Here is a 23,328-nt window from a genome sequence, read left to right as displayed (position 1 = left end):
TTGCAGATTCCTTCACAGATTTTCACGGCTCTCTGTATAGGAAGCCTGTTTCTTAGCCTGGGATTTCAGATGAGCACAAAACTTGAAGCAAAGGCAGACAGGACCCCAACCTTGCATAAAACACAGCTTTATTTAGCGCTTTTGTCAGTGTGTATCAAAGACTTCTTCAGAATACAGCCATATTTAAAAAAAACACATGTTTAAATACCTCATACAATCAAATCATGTGATGAAATGACGCAATGAAAACCCAGTCATATTAAATGTCCAAATAAAAGCACACTAATATAAATTAGTAACAATAATATATGACCGTAATAACTATAATTAAAACATATAAACCACAGTATATACATATAAACTTAATTTTTAAAAACCTATCTCTAAATACTAACATTTTGTTCTAAACCTTGTAAGAACGTAATTTCAAATAACTGGTTATACTAATGCCATCATTCAAACCAGGTTTGGTTAATGCATTTAGCTTAATTTGCCAACAAAGCTCTCTAAAATCCAATTTGTTCTCCCATGGTCCACCCCTAGGATCCTGAAATATTTTTCAATAATGACAAATTTGAAACTATGGGATGGGTGGTTCTCTGTGTCGAAATAAAGCACCGTTAGTGTTCCGTTTTTTTATGTCCCTAGCATGCTCATACATTCTCTCCTTAAACTTTCTTTTGGTTTTCCCTATATAAAAAACAGTACATTCTTCACATAAAGCAGCATATACTACCCCCAGTGTGTTACAAGTGAATTTCCCTGTTAGCTTTATCAAGGTGTTGTTAATTTTGACCTTGTCTGTTTGTTTCACTAAAGAACATTGGGAACAAAACCCACATCTTTTCATACCCAAAGGCCCTCCCTGTAAAGGACTGATACCGTTATTTTCTTACAACTGTTTAAAAGTGAACCCTCTCCTATAGACTATGCATGGTCTTGGACCTCATTTTTCAATAATCCCATCAAAATCATGGAAAATGTGCCAATTCTTGTTCAAAATGTTAGATAAAAATTGATAATCCACTGTAAATCTAGTAACGAAGGAACATTTAAAGTCCTTTTTCTCTAAAGTACCATCTTTTTGGTAGACATCCATGGAGCTCACCTCCTTGCTGTAGTTCAGAAGTGGTACTATAATATCCTTCTCTCTTTTAATACAAATGTCATTCAAAGAATTCTCTAGTAAATCAGGTGGATATATTCACAAGACCTAACATGTCAATGAGTTCATTGCATTGGACAAAAAATTGGTCGAGCTTCTCTTAGACACAGAGCTTGGAATGTGGCCGACTCGGAGCCGAGGGATCGGCTCCAAACCCGTGTGTAAGAACAAAGGCGAGATGAACAACTCACATGGAACGTTATGGTAAGAACATAACTTCTTTTTTTACGCAAGGTTGGGGTTTTGTCTAGAATTGGCCTTTGCTTCAAGTTTTGTGCTGGTTCTTGGTTTGTGATTTCAGATGAGCAGCGAGAAGTCTTCTCTCATTCCATCTCACAAGGTAGTATCTCTAGGATGTCTTATAAATACAACTCTTATAATGCCTTTTCTTTCTTGAGACAAAGTGGAGAGCTACAGTGAAGTGAACAATTTCTGATATTTTCAAACCAGTCTCTGGCATCTCCAGAGAATATATAAAATTCTAGGATTCATGGCCATGAACCTCACGGTACTCTTGGCCAGATTTCACACGAGAAAGTTCTAGTGGTTTGTCGAATCAGTTCGGACACAGCACCAGCACCCTCTGTCATTTCAAATTCCAGTGCTAGGATTTGTGAAAAGGCAGTTAAACTGGCAGTTAAATCAGTTGTGCCTCAACTTAGGTCTGTCTTTTTCCCTGACAGCCCTAACCTGGACTGTGAAAACAGATGCTTCACACTTTGCTTAGGGAGTTGTGTCCAAGGGAGTGAAAGTTCAGGGTCTCTTGAACAAACAAGACAATTTAAAGCGTATATATATCAAGCAGTGACTGTTGTAATAAATGCTCTCAAATCTCTGAATCACCTTTGGACTTCTGACCCTCTGTTAGCAATCACAACGGCACCATAGTGATGTGGTACATAAATAAACAAGGGGGAACCCGGGTCCCTTATCCCATGTGCAGGCTAGCTATGAGAGCCTGAGATCCAACAACTCAGTTCAAATTTGTCACTTCAGGCTACATAAATTCTGTGAGAACAAAAAGCTGTGGCAGACAAGTTGAACAGGGCCAGGACAGACCATCATGAATAGAGGTTTCACCCTTGGGGTATCCTGTAAGGATTGATCCATCTGTGGGGAAGTCCCCAGGTAGATCTTGTTTGCTTCCAATCAAAACAGGCAATTAAGCAAATTCTTTTACAGGACTTCCATCAAACAGGTCTGGAAGACGGAGGCTTTCTCATTCCCATGTTTTTCTGCCCCTTCCTGTTATAACCAGAGTTCTTCTAAAGATTCAGGATGACCCTCTTTTGACCCCTGCAGTAGTGGTTCTTCATTATTTTGAAAATGGCCATGTGCAATTACCACATGCTTCCTCACAGAATAGTCTTGTACAGGGCATGGGGAGTTTGATACACTTCAGCCTTCAACATCCTCAGTTAACTGTCTGGATGATAGAATTCTAACACCTTTAAGGTACCTTATTTATGAGGACATGCAGCAGGTATTAAAGGAAGCAAAGAAACCTGCTAGTAGAAAATCATAGATGGGTAACTGGAAAAGATTTTCTAGTGTGTGCCAGTCTAAGATCCTTTTAAAGCTCAGACTCCTGTGATTTTTCAGTATTTGTGATTTAGTGTCCTCTGGCCTGTCTTATTTTTCTGTCAAGATTCATCTATTGGCCATATTTGCTTATCTGCCCTTTAATCTCCCCTTTCTTTTATACTTCAAGTGAAACCGTTTATAAAAGGGGTTTTACATATACATCCACCTAGAAAACAGGCGGCTCCTTCTTGAGATCTTAATTTTGTGCTAGGAAAACTTACACTGTTTCCTTTTGAACCTGTTCATGAGACTGATTTGAAGTTCTTATCTTGGAAAACAATGTTATTCATTGCTCTGACTTCTGCAAGAAGAGCATCTGAGTTACAAGTTCTTAGTGTGAGTCATCCACTTATCATTTTTCATAAAGATATTACTTTGAGTACAAATCTTTCCTTTATACCTAAGGTTGTTTCAGAGTTTACATTTAGCCAAGCTATAAATCTTCCTGTTTTCTTCTCAGAGCCTAAAATAAGGGAGAAGGAATTCTACATACTCTGAATGTACAGAGGAAACTAAAACGCTGCACTGACAGAATAAAAGCCTTCAGGATTTCGAATCAACTGGTTGTTTCATATGAAGGTAAGAAGAAGAGACATCCAGCAGGGACGTCCAATATCTAAGCAAACTGTAAAACAAAATTGTTCTCCCATGCTGTGTTCCCTTTTGTTATTCTCACCAGAACAGTACTACCAGGGCTCTGGGTACTTGTGTGGCATTTTGGAAAGGGGTGGGCTGTACAGATATAGCAAAAGGAACAACTTGGTCATCTGTAAACACCTTTACGAAGCAGTACAAACTAGAATCCTTCTCTATGTCTAGAGCAGGCTTTGCTATAACTGTTCTCCAAGAGATTTTGGCACTGATCTATCTTCCACCTTTCTTATTTTGTATGCTTTGGTATTCTTCCCATTTAGCTAAGGCTACTGCAGCAGTGATTTAATGATGAACATAGCTCTTTTGTGTAAGTAAACTTACCATAACAGTAGATGTTCAAATTGAGCAGTGTTAATGTAGCTTTTCCCTCCATCTCCATATTTTTGCTGTTTTTGCCAGGATTTGGGATTTTTTTTATTTTTCATGTTCTATCTGGCAGGGTTCTAGCGTCCATTGGGAGGGTGGCCTAATGGTTAAGGTGTTTGCCTCACAAACACAAGGTGCAGGGTTTGAGTCTCACAAGGGATAAATGGCTAGGCTTAAAATGGCTCGCAAGGGCAGTTAGCTTAGTACTAACCTATGATCCTATGATCCTATGATCCATATCTCGGAACCTCTTAGCTCAGAAAATCTGGACAAATCCATAAATAAAAGTGGAACAAAGGCCCAAAAATAGGGACAAATTTTAAATATTGCTCTTTCAAACTTAGAAAGTTGAGAATAATGGTTTTGCATTAGCATGAATTTTCTGAAAGTTATGAAGTCTGAAACTAAAATGTCTGTCATTATTTCCTAACTTCAGTCTTTAATGGTTTGCCACAAAACTACATATTTTATGAAAAACTGACCAAAAATATGAGGCAAAAAATCTGGACATTCTGCAAAAATGTGTACAGTTGAGAAGGTATGCTAGCATCCCTCTCTTCTGAAGCAAGAAAACTCTGAAATTTTGGCGTACTAGCCACTGGTTTTATTCTGCATTTCCAGTGCAGAGCAATGACTAGGGAGCATGGGAGGAAACCTAAAGCTTTGGAAGTTAGTTGTGGCCAGATCTTTGCCAAGATGTCCCATATAGCTAAGGCTACTGGATCAGTGATCTGTTTAAACATATACTGGTGTGATAAGTGTACTTGCACAGTTGTACTTTATGCACAGACAGGTCTTATAAAGTGGCTGGATTTATTTGGTCTTTTATTTTGATTCCTTGTACTCTTATTCCTTTTTTATGTATGTCCTTGGTCCTTCCTGTATTGATGTAATAGAAATTTAAATACAGCAAGTATTTTGAAAAAAACATCTATTTGGTTTACTTCTTTCTTCTGTGTGTCTTCTGTCAATGCAAAGGGAACTGCATCTTGCGATACTATGACATAGACTAACTTTCCTGTTAATATTATTGTTAAATTTATACTGTGCACATTTCTGTCGTTATGTACATGCTTTTCCTGCTGAGCGTTTTCCCTAAGAGCATTGTACAACATTTTTATAGAGATGCTGTTTGGTTTCCATACTAGTGCCATGATTCTTTTTGTGTAGACGTGTCTGAATGCACAGGCAGAATATTGATCTTCTGCCTGTACTCTTCAGCCATGTTCTACAAAAGCCTGCGTTTCACCTGTAGTGAGTTCATTCCAAGGTTCATTTGTATTGATTAGCCTATTGAACAGGGGTGAAAAAAACAGAAATTAAAGTCACTTAAATATCAAGGAATTCAGCTACTTCTGAAAGTACACAATCACCAGTAAATTATCACAGTTAAATATATTTACAATAATGTAAAGAGAACGTGCTTAAGCCTATTACTTGATTTTACTTATTGCCTCGTTTACTACATGCATTTCATTTTCCTCTTCCTAATCACTCAAGTATTCCTCCTATTCTAGCTAAAGTCTCCATCCACACTTTTAACAAGTCTGCTTTATAATATCCTATTTGTTACCATCAAGCTACAAAGTCCTTCACAGCTACAATCATGATTGATGTATCTATATCTGGTTCTCCTTAAATACAGACATATCTGCAATTAGTATGTTGATAATCTTTTGAATAAATTCCCATGCAGGTTTCTGGTGTCACTTTGAATGCTTCCACTACTGATTCACTGTGGTTTCAGATTACTTGTTAATTTGAGAAATCTGTTGAAAATTTCAGAAAGTAAACAAGTGAAGCAGTAACTGATGTAAAAATATTGGAAATTTGTGTGGTGGAAAAGAGTGCTGAGAAAGGGTGTTGCACAGGCTTTCTGAGAAAATAAGTTAGTCAGTTCTGAAGTGTATGCAATGGAAAATGGTGACTGCACTACACATTCTAAACTAAAACTTAAACAGGGTGCAAACTGCAATGGTTCCCAAGCTAGAAGTTCAGTGGTATGGTGCTTCTGAAACAGTTCAAAAGTAATGATGCACATCTTTTGACCCAGGAATATTTATTTGTTGCTTCCAATTTCCCTGTGACTGTACAAGAAGTACAGTTGTATGAATGGCATGCTCATTAAAAGTCTACTGGGGAGGTTTGGTTTCATTTAAATGAACTGTGAGTTGGAAAATGAGAACCCTTCCTGTGAAAGAAAATTTGATAAACACATGGTTGAGTTGAAAACTGGTAACTTTATAGTGTCCATACTGAAATTTAAACAATTTGCAAATTTAGACTACGGGTGTGTTACAGCAGCAAAATACATAACACTTAAGTAAACTAGAAATAGTTCATAGGTTAGTACTAGGCTAACTGCCCTTGCGAGCCATTTTAAGCATAGTCAATTATCCCCTTTGAGATTCAAACCCTGTACCTTGTGTTTATAAGGCAAACACCTTAACCATTAGGCCACCCTCCCAACCTCTTTTCTTGCATTTGTGAATTGTTCTGTGTTTAAAATTAAGTGAAAACATTGGATGAGTAAAAAAAAGGCTATAGACGTTGATGGAAGAAACTGGGACCAGCTGATTCTGTTTCTTCTCTTTGCTGTAAGGGAAGTACCACAAACTTCAGCTAGGTTCATGTCATTTAAACACATCCCTGAGGCTTGTTAGATATTGCAAAAGAAACATGGGGGGGGGGATACTGCTTTAAAAAGTTTACTAGAGCATTTTGCAGACCTGCAAGACCATAAGAATTTCTAATGTCCTTAATAAAAGTACATATAGAGAGAAAACAGAAGTCAGAATAGAGAGCATGTAACAAAATATCTCATCTCAGGGAATTCAAACTGAGACAGAGTACCCGTTTTAGTACCCACTGATGAAAAACAAGCTCCTTGCAAAGAGTTAAGGACCTTTTGAAATTGTGGAAAAAGTAAGTTTAGTAAATTGTATGGTCAGTCAACTAGGAAAAGGGATACTGGAATAGTTAACAACACCCAAATGTTTTGAAACCTTGCAGAGAAACCAAAGTTTCTGTAGTAAGTGCATTTGCAATTGTTAAGCCACCATCAACATGTCCTTGAGTCAAAATAGATGAATTGACAGAAACAGTTTATCTAATTCAGCAGAACTTAGAAACTTTGCATGGTGAGAAAGTAAATTTGAAGCCCTGCTGAATACCAGAATGTAATGCCAAGCAGTTGCGAAAGAGGTGCAGAAAATGCCCAAAATTGGTGTCCTAGAAGAATCACTACATGAATTGAATAGTGTCATTGCACTGGTCCCCAAACCTGGTGAAGTATATAAAGATCTGATGCTATTTGTATCATCATTCATCACAGATGGGTCTTGGATCTGACCTCAGATCTGAGCTGGCAACTTCTCAGAAGATCCAGAGCTTAAGCTCCTTCTCTCCCATAATCCTTTGCTACCTTCTAACCTTCAGATCACATTAGCCGCTGAAACACTTCAGGCGTGATCCAAACTCAGGCTGTCTCATAATAGATAAGTGACTATTGTTTTTTTTCCCACCTTTCTTGAATTATATCTATATATCTCTACTGGTAATTAGTTTACCTCCCCTTCCGGTAGTTAAGTACTTAAATTTAGTTGACAATCCCTCTGTTCTCTTGGGTGTCTACTGTTTCCCGCCCCTTTATCCCCGTTACTCCTTTAAGGCAGTAAAAAAAAAATTCTCCTCTATCCTTTCCTTTGTTTTTTTTTTCTGATTTAGTTTTCTACGCTTTGTGTGTGTGTGTGTGTGTGTGTGTGTGTGTGTGTGTGTGTGTGTGTGTGTGTGTGTGTGGGGGATGATGGCTGAGAAACCCTCTGGTTTTAAAAGATGCTCCTCGTGCGGTCGGAAGCTGACCTATTCCGACTCGCATGAGGAGTGTCTGTATTGCTTGGAGTCGGCACACCTGGAGGTTGAATGCGACATTTGTGCCGCATTCAACTCCAGGGCCCTTATGCAGCACCGCAGTAAGTTGTTGTTGAAGGGTTTGGCTCAAGGTGGTCCTCTGTCCCCAGATTCTTTCTCCAAGCCCTCTCAGGAACAGAAGAAAATGCCTCCCTCGGGGGGGGGGGGGTCTTCTTCTTTGTCTCTTTCAAAGAAGCCTAGGTCTCTGATCCCAGATCTCTGTATTCCAAGCCCCGCCTCTTCAGCTTTGGATCAGAGATCCACCACTCTGAGAGCCGCGGATCAGGCCCTCTGATCCAAGGCTTCGTCGGAGTAGAGGCCTTCGGATCAGAGAAGGTGCAGACGTCCCGGATCTGACCTGTCTATCGGATCTGTCCTGCATACCTTCTAAATCTTCAGATCCCATTAGGCTGCCAGATCCAACAGTTTTGTTAAACCCAATTATTATTGAGAGTTCTCCTTCCAGACCATCTAAAAAATCAGATCCGAGTCAGAGCAGATCCCCTTCTCGGGACCATAAGGCGATGGGCTCCAAGGTCAGATCCCCAGCTAGATTTGGCCACTCGCCAGCTATGTCCAGATCCTCCAGAAGTCTCCTTCCCTTGGATATGGATAGGATGATGAGGAGTTAACTCAAAGCCAAAATCCAGTTGGACTTGCTGCCATCCCTGGCCCAGGTGGCCAGGAGACCATCCCATCAGCAGGACTCCATTCTCCTTCTCCCATCCATCCAGCTTTGGAATGTCAGGACCAGATGTTTTCTAGAGAGGGGCTAATGGTGTGGTTTATTCCCCACTTCTTGACACTTTCAGAGTCTCTGGCTGGTTCTGCTCCTCTGCCCTCAGACCAGGCTGTGTCTTGTCTCTGAGAAGTCGGTGCAGGTTCCCTGGGGGTGGGTTTGGGTCTGGATTTTTGGGATTGTTCCCTTTCCTTGGGGGCTTCATTGCTGGACAACTCATGACTGGTATCATTAGGGGGCTTCATTGCTGTGTCAGGGTCTCTTCTCCCTTCCTAGGTGAGCTCCGGTTGGTGGGAAGGGAGAGGAGCATCATCCAGCCTGTGGACTTTCTTGGTGGTAGAGAGGACCTTCTCAAGTTTAGTATTTACCTCTCCTCCTTCTCTAGTTCCCCTCCAGCCTCTCTCAGGTTTGGGTGCTGAGGCCTCATCATCCTTCCAGGATCAGCCCTCTTGTTCATGCTTTCAGGCGGGCACTGCCCCACTTGGAGTACCTGTCTTCTCTTCTGAGTCCTCCCCTTAGCCCACCATGGAAAAAGCCCCTTGGAAGAGAACATGTAAGAGGAGGCACCTGGACTCCCCCAGAGTCCCTAACTGAGGACGTGGATTTTGAGGAGGGAGATGGGTCCATCCCAGACTTCCGCCTAAGGAAGTGTCATTCAGGGACATCTTTGAAATTCTCAAACAAAGAAGCGGTTGGTCTTCCCCAACCCTGTCTTTGGATGAATCCATGTTCCTGAAAGCCTTTGGGATGGGCCCATCCTCTACCTAGGTTTCCCCCCTTGCTGATGAGCTTGTAGACCTTATGGCCAGCAGGGCTTGGAAGGAGCCAGACACAGTGGAGCCTGTGTCCAAAAAAGCCGACAAATTCCTCAGTCCTCCCAAGGATAGAACATTTTGAAGTAAAGGTGATCCCATCAATGCCATTGTGGTGACAGCTGCTACTAAGAAAAAGCTGGCTGAGCAAAGCTCCTCGGTCCATCCCCCAAAACGGTGTGCCAGGTGATCAACCGTTTCGGAAAGCGTGTGTTTCCTCAGCCTACCTTTGGACTGAGAGCAGCTAATTACTTGGCCCATTTTACCCAGCTTCAGAGGGATTTGGTTTCGGAACTTACCACTTCCCTGTCAGAGTTGTTGCCTCCAGAGAGTCTCAAACTGACCTCTCCAAGGTTTTCTACTCTAACCTCTTTGGCTAATGCTTCAATGAGGTTGATCTCCAATACTGCGGTGGGCACCTCTCGAGTGGCAGGCACCAGTATTGCTATTCGACTGCATGTCTGGACTTTGCCTTTGTGGGTTTGCAGAACCCTTTAAGGCATCTTTCATTAAGAGGCTCTTCATCCAGTGCTGCTTTGGTTTTATTTTTCATCTTTCATTAATGCCTCCTTTGAAGGATCCACCTTGTTTGGACCATCTGTTAAGGATACCTTAACCCACAATGAACAGGAAGGCAAGACTTTTTCCGCAGTAGAATCAGGTTTTCTACTCCCCATCATTCCTTTACTAAGACCCAAAGAGGAAGTAAGAAACTTTGGTTCTGGAGGACTCAGCCTTCCCTTCAGGATGTTCCCCAAGAATCCTCTTCCACAAGTCGGGGCAGGGGATTCAATGGCAGATGCCATCCCAGGGTTCAGAGGGGGTCCACAGAATCAGTAATCCTGAGAACCCTTCTTGGGGAGGCCCTTTCAGCGTTCCGGAGATGCTGCGCGACTGTCCTGCCCTGGAGGCAGTCTGAGGTAGACTCTCCCTTCACCCAGTAGCCTGGACAAGTCTCACCTCCGATCAGTGGGTGCTAAAAATTATTTCCAGGGGTTATTCTATTCCCTTTTCCCAGCCCCCCCAATTCAAAAATTTCTCCCAGATGTTCCACTCCGCCAAAGGGAGTTGGCCTATCTTGAGGTTCAAGACCTTCTTCAAAAAAAGCGCCATCCAGGAGGTCCCAACAGGACAACGAGGGCCTGAAACTTATTCTCACTTCTTTTTCATGCCAAAGAAGGCTGGGGACCTGTGCCCCATTTTGGACCTCAGCGAGCTAAATCTGTCTGTAAAAAAGTCCAGGTTCTGGATGGTCACTGTTCAGTCCATCCTGCCTCTACTGTGCAAGGATGATTGGATGTGCTCAGTGGATATCAAGGATGCGTACTATCATGTAAAGTTTAACAGGAGCTCCAGGAGACATGCTTTCAGTTGGGGCCAGCCATTATCAGTTCAGAGCACTGCCTTTTAACTCATTACAGCCCACTGGGTTTTTACCAAATGTATAGCAGTGGTGGTGGCTCATTTCCGACTGCAAGGTTTCCAGTTTTTCTGTACCTGGACGATTGGCTCCTCATGGCTTCCATGAGGCATCAACTATCCCTGGCCACCAGATATGTCCTCAGTCTTTTCCAGTCTGTAGGCATCATGGTGAATCTTCTCAAATCCATTCTATTGCCATGCCAAAATCTGGAGTAAATTGGGGTCCAACTGGATATGGTATCAGAGACTACAGCACTGAATTCCCACAAGGTGCAGCTAATTCGAGATTGGGTCTCTCTCTCTTGCTTGGATCTATCATGCCTGTTGGCTCATTTGATCCTCCAAACTTTAGGTTCAGTGGCAGCTGCAATTCAGTTAGTTCCTCTTGCCAGGTATCACATGAGAGTTCTCCAGTGGACCCTGACATTCCAGTGGTCCAGTCTGTCTCAACCCATGTCCATGACCATAAAATTGACCCAGGTGTGCAGGAATCCTCTTACTTGGTGTCTTTACACTCCTGATCTGTATCTGGGTAGGTCATTTTGTCTTCCCCCTGCCCAAGGCCACCATGACCACAGACGCCTCCCTGTTAGGGTTGGAGGCCATTTTCAGGGCAGTTCAAGGCACATGGTCTTCCGCAGAGACCAAATTGCACATAAATATCCTAGAGATGAGAACAGTCCTTCTCATGTTGCAAGCCTTTCAGGAATGCCTTCCTCTGAGGACCATAGCAATTTAGACGGAAAACATGTCTGTTTGGTACATCAACAAGCAAGGGGGAACACAGTCTTATCCTCTGTGCAGAGAGGTCATGAGAGTGTGGGAATGGGTGATGTTCTCCAGGTGCTTTCTTCTTGCAACTCACATTCCCAGGATTTACAACGTGCTAGGTGACAGACTCAGCAGGTCCATCTTGAGTCCTCACAAGTGGTCCCTGAATCCACCATTGGCAAGACAAACCTTCAGCCATTGGGGTCAGCCTTGCTGTGATCTTTGCCTCCCCAGGCAACCACAAATGCAGTAATTACTTTGTCCTGATCCCCCCAGCAGGGGAGTCACCCCAGGGATGCTTTAGTCCATGTTTGGCCTCCGGGTCTCCTCTATACTTATCCTCCCATTCCCTTGATTTCTAAACTCCTTCAGAAAGCTCTTCGTCTGAAGATCCTCATTGCCCCTTTCTGGCCTTGTCAGGCGTGGTTCTCCTTCCTAAGGTCTCATCTCCAGTATTCTCCTTGGATACTAGATTCCACTCCAGATCTTCTTTCCCATCCTTGGGGGCTTCCACTTCCGAATCTCTGGCCCCTTCATCTAACCGCATGGTTTCTCCAGTTCCATTAATTCTTTCGCAGTCCAGGCTTCTTTTCCTGGTGAAGGACATTATTTTGGCTTCTCAAAAACCATCTGCGCAGAAGGTATATTCCAGTAAATGGAGAAGGTTTTCCATTTGGGACAGACAACTAAATCTAGATCCTTTTTCAGCCCTTATTCTTGATATTTTGCTTTTCTTGTCTTCTCTTTTTCAGGATGGGGCAAGTTTTTCTACTGTCAAGCTATTAAAGATCCATTCCAGCCATGGGGTTTGACCTTGGTGCTGCAGTCTCTGACACAAAAACCTTTTGAACCGGCTGGTTCATGTGGTATGAAATTCCTTTCCTGGAAAATGGCTTTTTTAGTGGCCATTACATCAGCCACGAGGGTCTTGGAACTTCAGGCTCAGTGCTTAAACTTCCGTTCATCATCTTTCATAAGGACAGGGTTGTCCCTTTCAATAAATCCTTAATTTCTTCCTAAAGTGGCCTTGGAAGCTAATCTCAATCAATCAATTCAGCTACCTGTTTTCTTCATTAACTATTCTTATAAGGGAGAATATATTTTGTATTGTTTGGACAATCACAGGCAATTACGTTTTTATTTACAAAGGACTGAGAAATTTAAGAAGTCAGACCAACTTTTTGTAGCCTTCTCTCAGAACAGGAGGGGCTAGGCAGTTTCCAAAGTGAATATTTCCAGGTGGATTGCTGGTTATATTTCTTTCATTTATGCTAGTAGGCATTTAGAGTTACCCAGACCAGTTAAGCCTCATTCTACTAGGTCTGTTGCTGTGTCATCATCCTTATTGGCTAGACTTTCCATTGATGAGATTTGTGCTGTGGTGACTTGGTCTAATCCACATACTTTCATTTCGCATTATAAATTGGACTTGGTGTCTAGGAACAGGACTTCCCTTGGTTCCTCCATGCTCCGGCATTTTCTTCCTTGAGGCCACCCAGGATACATGGTAGCTAAGGACTCTGACCCATCTGTGATGAATAATGACACTGATACCATCAGATAAAGAGTTATGTACTTCCCATAACTTGGCATCTGTGCTATCCAGTGTCATTATTCATCACATTCCCACCCTCCTTCCCCCTTCGTTCTGGGGGTTCTGGTGTGGCTGATTGGCTTATATTGAGCTACAGTATTTTTGGCCTTTTAATGCAGGTATTTCTGCATTTCCACTAATTTAGCAAACTCGATCTGAGGGTTAGAAGGTAGCAAGGGATTATGGGAGGGGATGAGCTTGAACTCTTGATCTGTCTGAGAAATTGCCTGCTCAGATTGGAGGTCTGATCCAAGACCCATCTGTGAGGAATAATGACACTGGATAGCACAGATGTCAAGTTATGATAAGTATATAACTCTTTTTTGCAATGTCTTCCAGAAATTAAGTAGCATATCTAAATTTGATTCGTGTCTCATGCCATGAGTAGAAGTGCTGAATGAAAAGTTGGGTTTAGCTAGGCTTCTGCCCATTTTGGAACAAAAAAAAAGTCTATTGGCAAATACCAGCATTAGAAGCTGAGGAAAATGTAATTATCCACACTAGATGGACTCGTCCAATACAGATTCCCACATTTTGATCTCCATGGGAAACTTGCAACAATCTAAAGGCTGATGGACAAAATTCTTAGATCACATTTTAGATATGCAGCAGCCTATCTGGATGATGATGTAATCTTTTCTGATGACTGACAAAACTATATCTCTAAAGTTCAAACTGTTTTGAATACCCTTTGTCAGGCTAGCCTAACTGTTAGCCTAGCTAAGTGCAAATTAGGCATGGCAGATGCTCACTGTTTGGGCTATCTAATGGGCCAAAGAACAATGAAATCACAGCCCAAGCAAACTGAACAGGTAAAGGCTTTTTTAGGCCTGGGTTTCTGTTATGCTAAATGTTTTCCTAATTTCACTAACATTATTGCTTGCTCCTGACTAACTAGATCAATGGTAAGTCTCCCATAAAGATTAAGTGGACAGCTAAGGCAGAGTAAGCCTTTAGACAACTAAAATATGTACAGTGCCCTGAATCAATATTAATATCTTCAGACTTTAATTCTTACTACCTTTATATGCTTCTGATTCATGCATAGGAGCAGTCTAATCTAAGGGTTATAGGTAGGGATGTGCATCCTATCTGTCACATAAGTATAAAACTCAGCAATGTAAGAGGTGTAGTTGGATTACTTTGAGAGAGAATGCCTTCCCAGAAGACTGACCCTCACCACCCTAAAATGCTGTTTGTTGGGTAGGAGCATTATATTAATTGTTGACCATGTTCCTCTTTAATAGCTGTGTCAGTAGAAAGATTGCAACCCAAGGTTGGCCAGTTGGTCTTTGACCCTCCAACCTTATGATTGCAAGATTCAGCATTGTCCAGGCCATAATCATTTAAATGCAGATATGCTAATACCCTATCTGAGAATGCTAGAACAGTGGTCCTGCATTTGGGGTAAGAGGAAATCATGTAGTAATATAACTGCTGAGCTCGGAGTGTGTATTGTTGTGTATATGGTCATGTCCGCTTGAATTACCTTTGTCAGCGTGTGTATCATGAGAGAGAAATACAAAGTAGACAGGCAAGCCAGCAGGGAAAAAAACTGTAACAAGCCACAAAGTACATAAATCCAAAAATTAGACACAAGATTTACAAACACTACCAGTGTCAAAAGATGCAACAGATACAGAAATAACATCAAAACTAGATACTGGATCTTACATGTGACAATAGGAGCAGCTAATGGTGAATGGAGGGGAAGCAGAAAATTATTTAAAAAAAATCAGAAAAAATAATATGCCAACAAAGAAAAAATGCAAACAAAAAGACTTAAGATGAAATCAGGTAGTTAATACTGCGTAAACTACAAAAGGAACAAGTGACAGAAAGCTACTGTTAGAGAAACGTGTTCACCACCTAATACAGAGCAATCTAAATGAAACAGTCTAATAAAGACCTCCCACTGACCCAGAAACTGAAAATTACTACACTTGTAAAAACACCAAACTATACAGTTACTTCAAATATGTGTATATGTATAATTATACTGAAGTATGAACAAAAATAAATTCAGGAGTATCTATATATCTGTCTGTCTATATATATATATATATATATATATATATATATATATATATATATATATATTTATTTATTTCGGAAGTTAGATGGTCACTTTTTACTTTGTTCTGCATTATGTTGAACTTATTTAGTAGATGTATGTAGAATAAAGCAAAAATCTGTCCTCTACTTATGTGTGCATGCGTGCATGCATTCATGTATGTGTGTGTGTTTTCTTATTCCCCACTGTTTTATGATCTCAGAATTTAGTATATTTAATTAGTGGGTTGTTGGGGTGGATTGCAACCAAGCTTACCCCCCGCAAAAAAGACTGTTTTATTTTTTGATGTTTATTAATCTTTAGATTAGCTGATTTTGATGTGTGACGTTTCAGTATAGTTCCATATGGAAGCAGTCCATATAATCAAACATTAGTAATATTGAACACTTTTACTAATGGCAGAAGTGATCAGATACTCTTGATCGTTTCTGCCAGTTTTACTTTGTCGGACGTTATGGAAAGGCAGGGAGTGGGAATTTGCCTTTTCCCACTATTATGAGATCTCGCAGTTGGTGTATCTAATTAGCAGGAGGTATGAGGGTATAGAAGGGCTTGCTCCCCCCTCCCCCGTAAAAAACATGAGTTTAATCTTTTGTTATTCTGAGTTTCAATCTTTTCGGATCAATATTTTGCCAGTCAATTTTCATATACGTCCCCTTCAGAAGATCAAAAGTTCAAAAGACTGAAAATCCAAATATCTAAAACTCAAAATATCGAAATTGGAATTAGCCTCTTCTTCACTGTTGTATGATCTTACAGCTGGTATATAATCATTAGCAGGGAATGTGAGGGACACAGCCCCCAACGTGTGGGATGCAGGGTGGCTTGCCCCTGCATTAAAAATGTTTTTGATGTTTTGATTTTCAGTCTTTTGAGCTTGTATATAAATATATAATGGTTTATGTCAGACTGATTTTTCTAAAGTTATAACATCATATGGTCGGGACCATATGTTCAACTTTCCAAAAACTCAAATGAAACAAAACAAGTCAAGCTTCATTGAATAACCACTGTTGAGGAACATTTCTTCCAAAGTCTTAATTTCCACTTTAAGTAATTCATCCTCTGATATCATACATGCTAAACATATATATTGGCCTCCTCTGATATCATAGATGCTAAACATATAAATTGACCTTTAAGTATACATTTTTTTGGTAAAAGGGTGTAAACTTTTGAAATGTAAGTACCCATTACTAAATTGATCTTCCTAAACATGTTGGAAAAGAACTTGCTCTTTCTCTTTGGAGTGGTTGCGTCCAAATAATCAATCTTTACAAGATCAAAATGATGTGTAAATTTGAGATAAAACAGTTGTTTTGGATATATTGCACACATTTTATTACTTATTTCCCGTTGCTCTCCATAATATAAAAGTATTATCCAAAAATCTTAAGTACAGTTTAATATGGTTAACATAATCTGAATTAGAAATGAAATATCTTTCCCATGTAAGCATTGCTAAATTTACATATACTGGAACACAGGCTGCTTCCATCTCTATTCCTTACATTGTTTGAAAGTTTCTCTGTCAAACATAGATCAAGTTGTTTTATAACACCGTATTACTACATTTCATAGTTAAATTAATTTCCAAACTATTTAAAAAATTTAAGTCAAGGAGTGCTTCATAAAATCTTGTTTTTACTTATTCCAGGGGGAAGCAAGTATTTAAATCTTTTTAAATTTTTTGAAGCCAATGGGGTAACTTATGACACTGCAAATGATGCCCCTTGTTGTGGGTATAAAATGGCCCCAAGTATGAAATATTTATTAGGAAAAGGAGGATTGATGACTAAGAACAGAGTGCAACCCAATAGGGAGACATATAAATGTGGTGCTTGTAACTAATGCCTCTACCTTATGACAGGTGATAAAATCCTGTTAAGTAGTTCGTATTGTGACTGTTTAATACCATATTATGGAAATTGTTATAGTAAAGATTTAGTATATATAGCTTTGTGTTCAAATTATTCTATCTATGTTGGAATAACAAAAAAATCATTGAGCAAAAGGATTAACAAACATGGCTTTAATATAAAGAGGAATAGTTTGACTAGGGCATTGTATAAACAATTCATAATGTGTACTAATTTTAGATTTTTTTAAACTTGCCATTTTTTTACATTGCTATACCTGACCCTACAGGAGGGGTATGGGAAAATAGGTTAGAGTACAGGAAGTTGCACTCTGAACTGAAATTAAACACCATGACTCCCCCTGGATTAAATGAAAACATATGTATAACTTCTGTCTTAAAAATGAGGGCAGCTAAATTGTGAAAGGTACTTCAAGCAGAGAAAGAATGGGATTTTATTTCTAATTAAGTCGAGGCTTCCCCTTGGCAGTTTCTTTTTAATTCTTTATGGTTTTGAACTATATATTGCATATATTAGATCATGTATTTTTTCATACAGGCACATTTTTAATATTTTACAGGAGGGATGGTATTTTTATGTTTAATATGTTTATTTACTAAGATACATACATATGAATAGATATAGAGTGGTGATATTTTTATTCAAAGTAGTAGTGCAAGCTAGTTTTTTTCAGCAAATGTTTAATAAGGTTTATGTTAGTTGAATAAATATTTGTAAATTGGGAAGTTCATGACTAGAAGGAAGGGTTACTATTTATTTATGATTACTTTGGACCTAGGTAGTACAGGTATCTTTAAGGATGCCATGGTTTTTGTTATGTGAAGTTATAAATGGAATGAGTTATTGTATACTGTCAGTTCTGAAAGAGTCATTTTATTATAGGGACAAAAGCACTTAACTATCTTATTTGTTGTTTTTGTAATAAATTTATTTAAAAAAACCCTTCTGGTGGATTTATTCATCTTTATGGTAAGTTTGAAGTGACTTCTTTTTGTGTTCTGTGCAGTTGGTCTGATTTGTAAGCAGTTGGATTGGTTAATAGTTTTTTTACTGCACATATTGCCCTTTTTGTTTGAGGTTCAAGTGCATAAATATCAAACATTTGTTCAGTGGAAAAATTGTGTTGCAGTTTATTTAGTGTTTTTTGTAGGGTCATTTTAGCCCTTTGTGGAATTACCAGTGTGGTTTTCTTTACTGTGCTGTTGCTGATTTCACTTTTAGGGAGATGTCTCTCCTTTGGTTTGGTATGACTGTAGGGTTGGTATATTTAATTCATCAGGGTTATTTGGTTTTCTTTGTATTTGTAGTGTGGGTGATGCTGTTTGTGCTAGTGTTCTGATAATTTGAGATTATGTGTAGTCAGTGTTCATTTTTTATTTTTTGGGTGCAGAGGGGTCTGGCTATAGTGGATTTTGATGGTTCCCTACATAGTTATGTATGTATGTATGTGGATGTGTGTATGTATGTGTGTGTGTGCGTTTGTGCAAGTGATACCAGCATGACTTGTTAATCAATAATATGTTGCATTTTTAGGACCTTCAGATTTAGAGTGAAAATAGTAAGGTAATTTCTACTTTTGGTAGTTAATACTTCTCCATTATTACTCACTTGGTCACTCATTCACTCAGTAGTTCAACCTTATATCACCACAGAAAAATCTGTTGGGTGCAAGTATGCTGCTTCTCTTCTGGGGTAGTTTTCAACATTTGAAACTGTTTTTTTTCAAATTAAGCATCTGAAAGGAAATGCACCAATACTAACTTTGATCAGGTTTGGGTGACTTTTAAAAAGAAGCACAATGCAGTAATTTTATTGAACTCAGAAAACATCTGCAAACTGAGTGGTATATCATACATTTTTTAAGTGAATGTAAATTATTGAGGAAAGGCCTTAAATGGTCTTTATTTCATTTTTAGCAAACAGATGTCATTAACTTTAAAGCTAAAGAACAAAATATGATATTTAGCTCTTTAAATGACAGCATACAAAACGTGTCACTGCTGCTACAGTAAACATAGCACTTTATATTGTGGCTAATGACAACTGACACATAGTAAATGGAGAAAACCATCTTATATCTTGCTTGGCACTACTTGCATATGTTTCTGAAGAGGAGATTTAGGATGCTGTGTAAAAGATACTTGCCAAAAAAAACTGATTTTATGTAATCTTGGCTTTTGTTGGTAATATAAACTGGACTACATATACATATTTTTGGTACTTGGTACACTTCATTTTGAAATGTACAAAAACCCTGATGGTACACTTCATTTTGAAATGTACAAAAACCCTGACCTTTTCATTACAGAAACTTGCAAAGCATACATAGACTTTCCATGTGTAAAGCTGTGATGGGTTGTTGTATTTTCCAGGCAGTATTGTAGACTGACTCTTGTATTGCAAAGTGCTGGTATATGTGTCGTACAAGTAAAAACAATGTTGTCATTTGGATGTCTGGCATCAGTAAAGCATGTTTTTTTGAACTGTTCTTCCCAGCCTGAAGAGAAGCAGAAGGCAGCTCAGCAGTTTGGAAAGCTTCAGGCTGCTATGAAAGTTCTTGGGATCTCTGCTGATGAACAGAAAGCATTTTGGCTCATACTGGGAGCCATATGTCATTTAGGTGCAGCAGGAGCTACAAAAGGTGAGGCATGACTCAATACTGTAAACTAGCAGATTCAGTTTAAAATGCACAACTCTTTGAATTTAACTATACACCTTTCTGTACGTTTGCATTATTAGAAGTGATTTTTGTGTTTGGTGAGAAGAGCAAAAGACATTCAGAACAGTAGTAGACAGGTCTTTGAGCAAAATTTGCTCAAATTGAATGTTGTTATTGAACTTTCACCAAATGGCATGTGAAGATTTTGCCCCTGTCCTTTTGTTGCCAGGGCTGCTCTCCCCCCTTTGGCCCCAACCTCGGTACATTTCTTGCTTTATAGCATCCTGCATTACTCTGTAACCTAGCTCTTTTTCATTTTCTGAGTTTATTTGTATCCCGCGCTTTGAGATCCTTCTAGAACCTGCATATCTTGCCCTGTTAATTCCCTTCCCAAGACCAGATGTGAATGGGTCTTAGATTGAATACATTGCAGATTTTTATGAGACTTCCCTGTTATTTTGCCTTTGAGTAACTTGAAGATACATGAAAGTCAAGGTAAAGGACATAGGCTGATGATATACCATTTAATAATCATTTTACTTGGTTGCAGAATCCTGTTAGATTGGTTTGACAAGCATTTTGCCTGTGCCCCCTTTTCTCATAAATCTTTAAAGATTAGTCAGTCAGTAATGCTAGACATTAGAGTTTCTTGCTTCTTATTGTTCAGAAAGTGCATATTGATGCAAGTTTTTCTATTAACTTTTTACATGAGTTAGAGTAAAATTTAAAAATGTTCACCAATTTTGATTTTTTGTTCTTGTGCAAAGAAGATAACCGATATGCTTCCAGCCTTCCATCCCGCAACAGCTTGATGAGAAAAAAAAATACAACAGCATTTCTAAATGAATGCCAGTACTATATATCATTACATGCCTCTCAACTGTCCAGAATTTTGAAGAATTTCCCTGATTTTACTTCTTATTTTTGCCAAGTCCCCCCATCCTTTCTGGTAAATCATAAAGGATTACATTCAGTCAATAATAACCAACATTAAACTTACTTACTTACTATCTTCCTGTGTCCCACTCCAACAGATTGAGAGGTGCAAGAAAAAAAAAAAAAAACTTTAGATCTTTATATTGAAAAAAAAAAAAAAACACTGTATGCAATGTCAGCAAATGCAATATCGGCATGCAAATATTTGTAAACGAATGTCAGTGCTGTACTATGCTTCTTTGGCATCTGCTGCTCTCTCCCCCTGACATCTTGAGCCCTTTGCAATGCTCTAGTTACGGCTCTGAGTTATATAATCAAACATAGTTACCTTTATAGCTATGGTATGTTACATGGTAGCATAATAAGGCTAATGTAAATACCAGTAGCTTGCCTAAACATCAGTAATAAGATAAACCACCTTCTGTTTCTGCTGTTCAGCTGTATTCACAAGTCACTAACCAAGAAAATCAAACAAACATCCCGTTGCACCAATCTTTTCATCTCCAGGAGCCCACACAGAGTGCACTGCAGCTTTACCTCTCAGGTTTACTAATTGGCTGGAACTTGAAAAAACATCTGAGCTCTAGCCTAAAAATAGCCCATGCTGTGCTGCATCCACCCTGGTATACACCCTTATCTTTTCACACCCTATTACTTGGTGCAGCTGCAGCCCTTGTTATCTTAGGTCCTCCAGCAAATTCCTAACTAAACCCCCGCCCTGCAGCATCCACCATAAGTTGTCTCATTTTCCTGTAACTGTATCTTAAATCTTGAAACAGCTGGCACCTGCCTGTTAGGAGAGATACAAATCCTAACTCATTCAAGTTTGCCTTAAGGAAGCTACTCAAACATAGGCTGGATATATGACTTGGTATCCTTGTCAGTTGTTTACAAGTATCATTGAATTATTTTGTTTTCCCATTGTATGCATATTTGTGTATTAGAATGTGTTTTGTTTCCCTCTTGTTTATAAATTTGCAGTTAAATTTTATTTAGGCAAATTAAAATGCTGGTTGTATTATACTTGTAAGTGTTCCAGTTAAACATTTTTATTCACCTGCTTATCTCTCATATTATTAATTGTACTCCATTTGTTTTCTGGAGCCATTTTCCCAATGTATGGGTATGGATGAATAAAGGCTTACTATCATTTTCCCACTGCTATAACCATTTAAGGATGCCTTAAAAGCTCATCTTGCTAGCCTGATTCTCATCTGCATCCCTGCAAAAAAGTTGTACATGTTTTATAAAGTACAAGAACCATTAAGGGGACCTGGATGTACTGTCTGTGGACGCAGCTCAGGGAGTCAGATTTGACACTAGGAGTCAACACTCTCTCAAGTGACTGTGCTAAAGGGTGTCAGACTGTTTTGATAAAAGGATCTTGTTCATCTCATTTAGGGATTAGATGAATCCATAAGATTTGATGCCAGTGGTTAACAAAATTACTGATGAATGCTTGTGAGAAAGAGCATGCAGCTGACTCAAACTGCATTTAAAGATGGAAAGAATGTTATAAAATGTGGTTATGATGGTATAGAAGCCTGTGCTTCCATGTGTACAACCAGTCACCTTATCATTGAGTCAGGACCACCACAGGAGCTCAGGAGCTGCCTTTTTGCCTGATACCATAGTGCAACATTGGCAGCTATCAGAAATGTTAGGGCTTCAACCAAACTAGTTGTCAGTATTGGAGAGAATTTCTTAATCAGCATTTAATGTATGTTTCCTGCTAATATTTGTAATTTTACTGCAATTCTAACCTCCTGGGTCTCTGCTGCACAGTGCCATAACCTGCCCAGCTCATCAGCACTCCTCTAGCTGTTACTTTCAGTCAACCCTTCCACATCAGCCCTCTGGCGTTTCTTTGCAGACTCCCTCCTTTTGCTGTCTGTGTCCTCTGTCTACCAGCTACCCTGCATCTGCTGTATTACAGCCTACTCTTCATTACCTACTCGCTTCATCACTGTTAAAAACAACTTGCTTTTTTCCTCTCCTTGTACCTAATGCTTCTCCCCGCTCCTCTCTTGCTTTCCCCTGGCCTGATTCTATCTTCCTCTTCAACTATTCCCTTAACTTAGTGTTTAGATGTTGAAAAACCAACCTCAGTGTGTTTAAAAACAGTGCTCTGATACCTATTTTCAAGCTCACAACCTGCCCCAGCTCACTCCTACTTGCAGCTCGTATTACACTTACAGGTTGTTTTTTGCAGCTCCGTCTGCAGCTCAGGGCAAACTCACTCTATTTGTCCTTGCTTCGCTTGGGCTCACTCAGCTTCCCTACCCTACCCCCATTCCCACCCACCTCTCATCAACTTTATAGCCAAAGTGCACCACACACACCCCCTACACTAACCACCTATCACCACTCTGCACACTCCCTTTCAAACTCCTCCCAGTTCACCATCTCTTCATTCCACCCCCCCGAATAATCTCTCTCCACCTCTCCCTAGATTCTTTTGCAGTTTATAGCTTCCCCTCCCCTATCACTCTACTTCTCTTGCTGTCTACACTTACTCCTCACATAGTGGTGCTCCATCACCTTTTACTGTTCATCACACTGCTTGTATACCTCCTCTACCTCACTTATACTCCCACTAACTACCATAACTATCACATCCAACATTACCACTCCCCAACACATACTGAAACAACAACACAACTTCCTTTTAAGCCTTATAACATCACCAGCCCTCATCTGTATCACCGCAGCAACATTCTTCTCTTCCACTTCAAAACATTTACACATCCACTACACTCATCC

At 39.6% G+C, this 23,328-nt stretch overlaps 1 protein-coding gene across 7 annotated transcripts in view; it reads left to right on the top strand.

Annotated features, from left to right (window-relative positions):
- The window catches only part of MYO18A (myosin XVIIIA), a 2,129,602-nt gene that overhangs the window by 1,041,594 nt on the left and 1,064,680 nt on the right, over positions 1-23,328 (top strand). For all 7 annotated transcript variants that reach the window (XM_044054445.1, XM_044054444.1, XM_044054446.1 and 4 more), the window contains one exon: positions 19,467-19,611. In XM_044054445.1, the coding sequence (XP_043910380.1) occupies positions 19,467-19,611 (145 nt within the window). The remainder of the gene's footprint in view (positions 1-19,466; positions 19,612-23,328) is intronic.

This window comes from Protopterus annectens, chromosome 13.part0, assembly GCF_019279795.1.
Source record: "Protopterus annectens isolate FY-2018-M chromosome 13.part0, PAN1.0, whole genome shotgun sequence".
Classification (NCBI taxonomy): domain Eukaryota; kingdom Metazoa; phylum Chordata; order Ceratodontiformes; family Protopteridae; genus Protopterus; species Protopterus annectens.
Note: the sequence above shows the minus strand (reverse complement) of the source record. Positions and strands in the feature narration are given on the sequence as shown.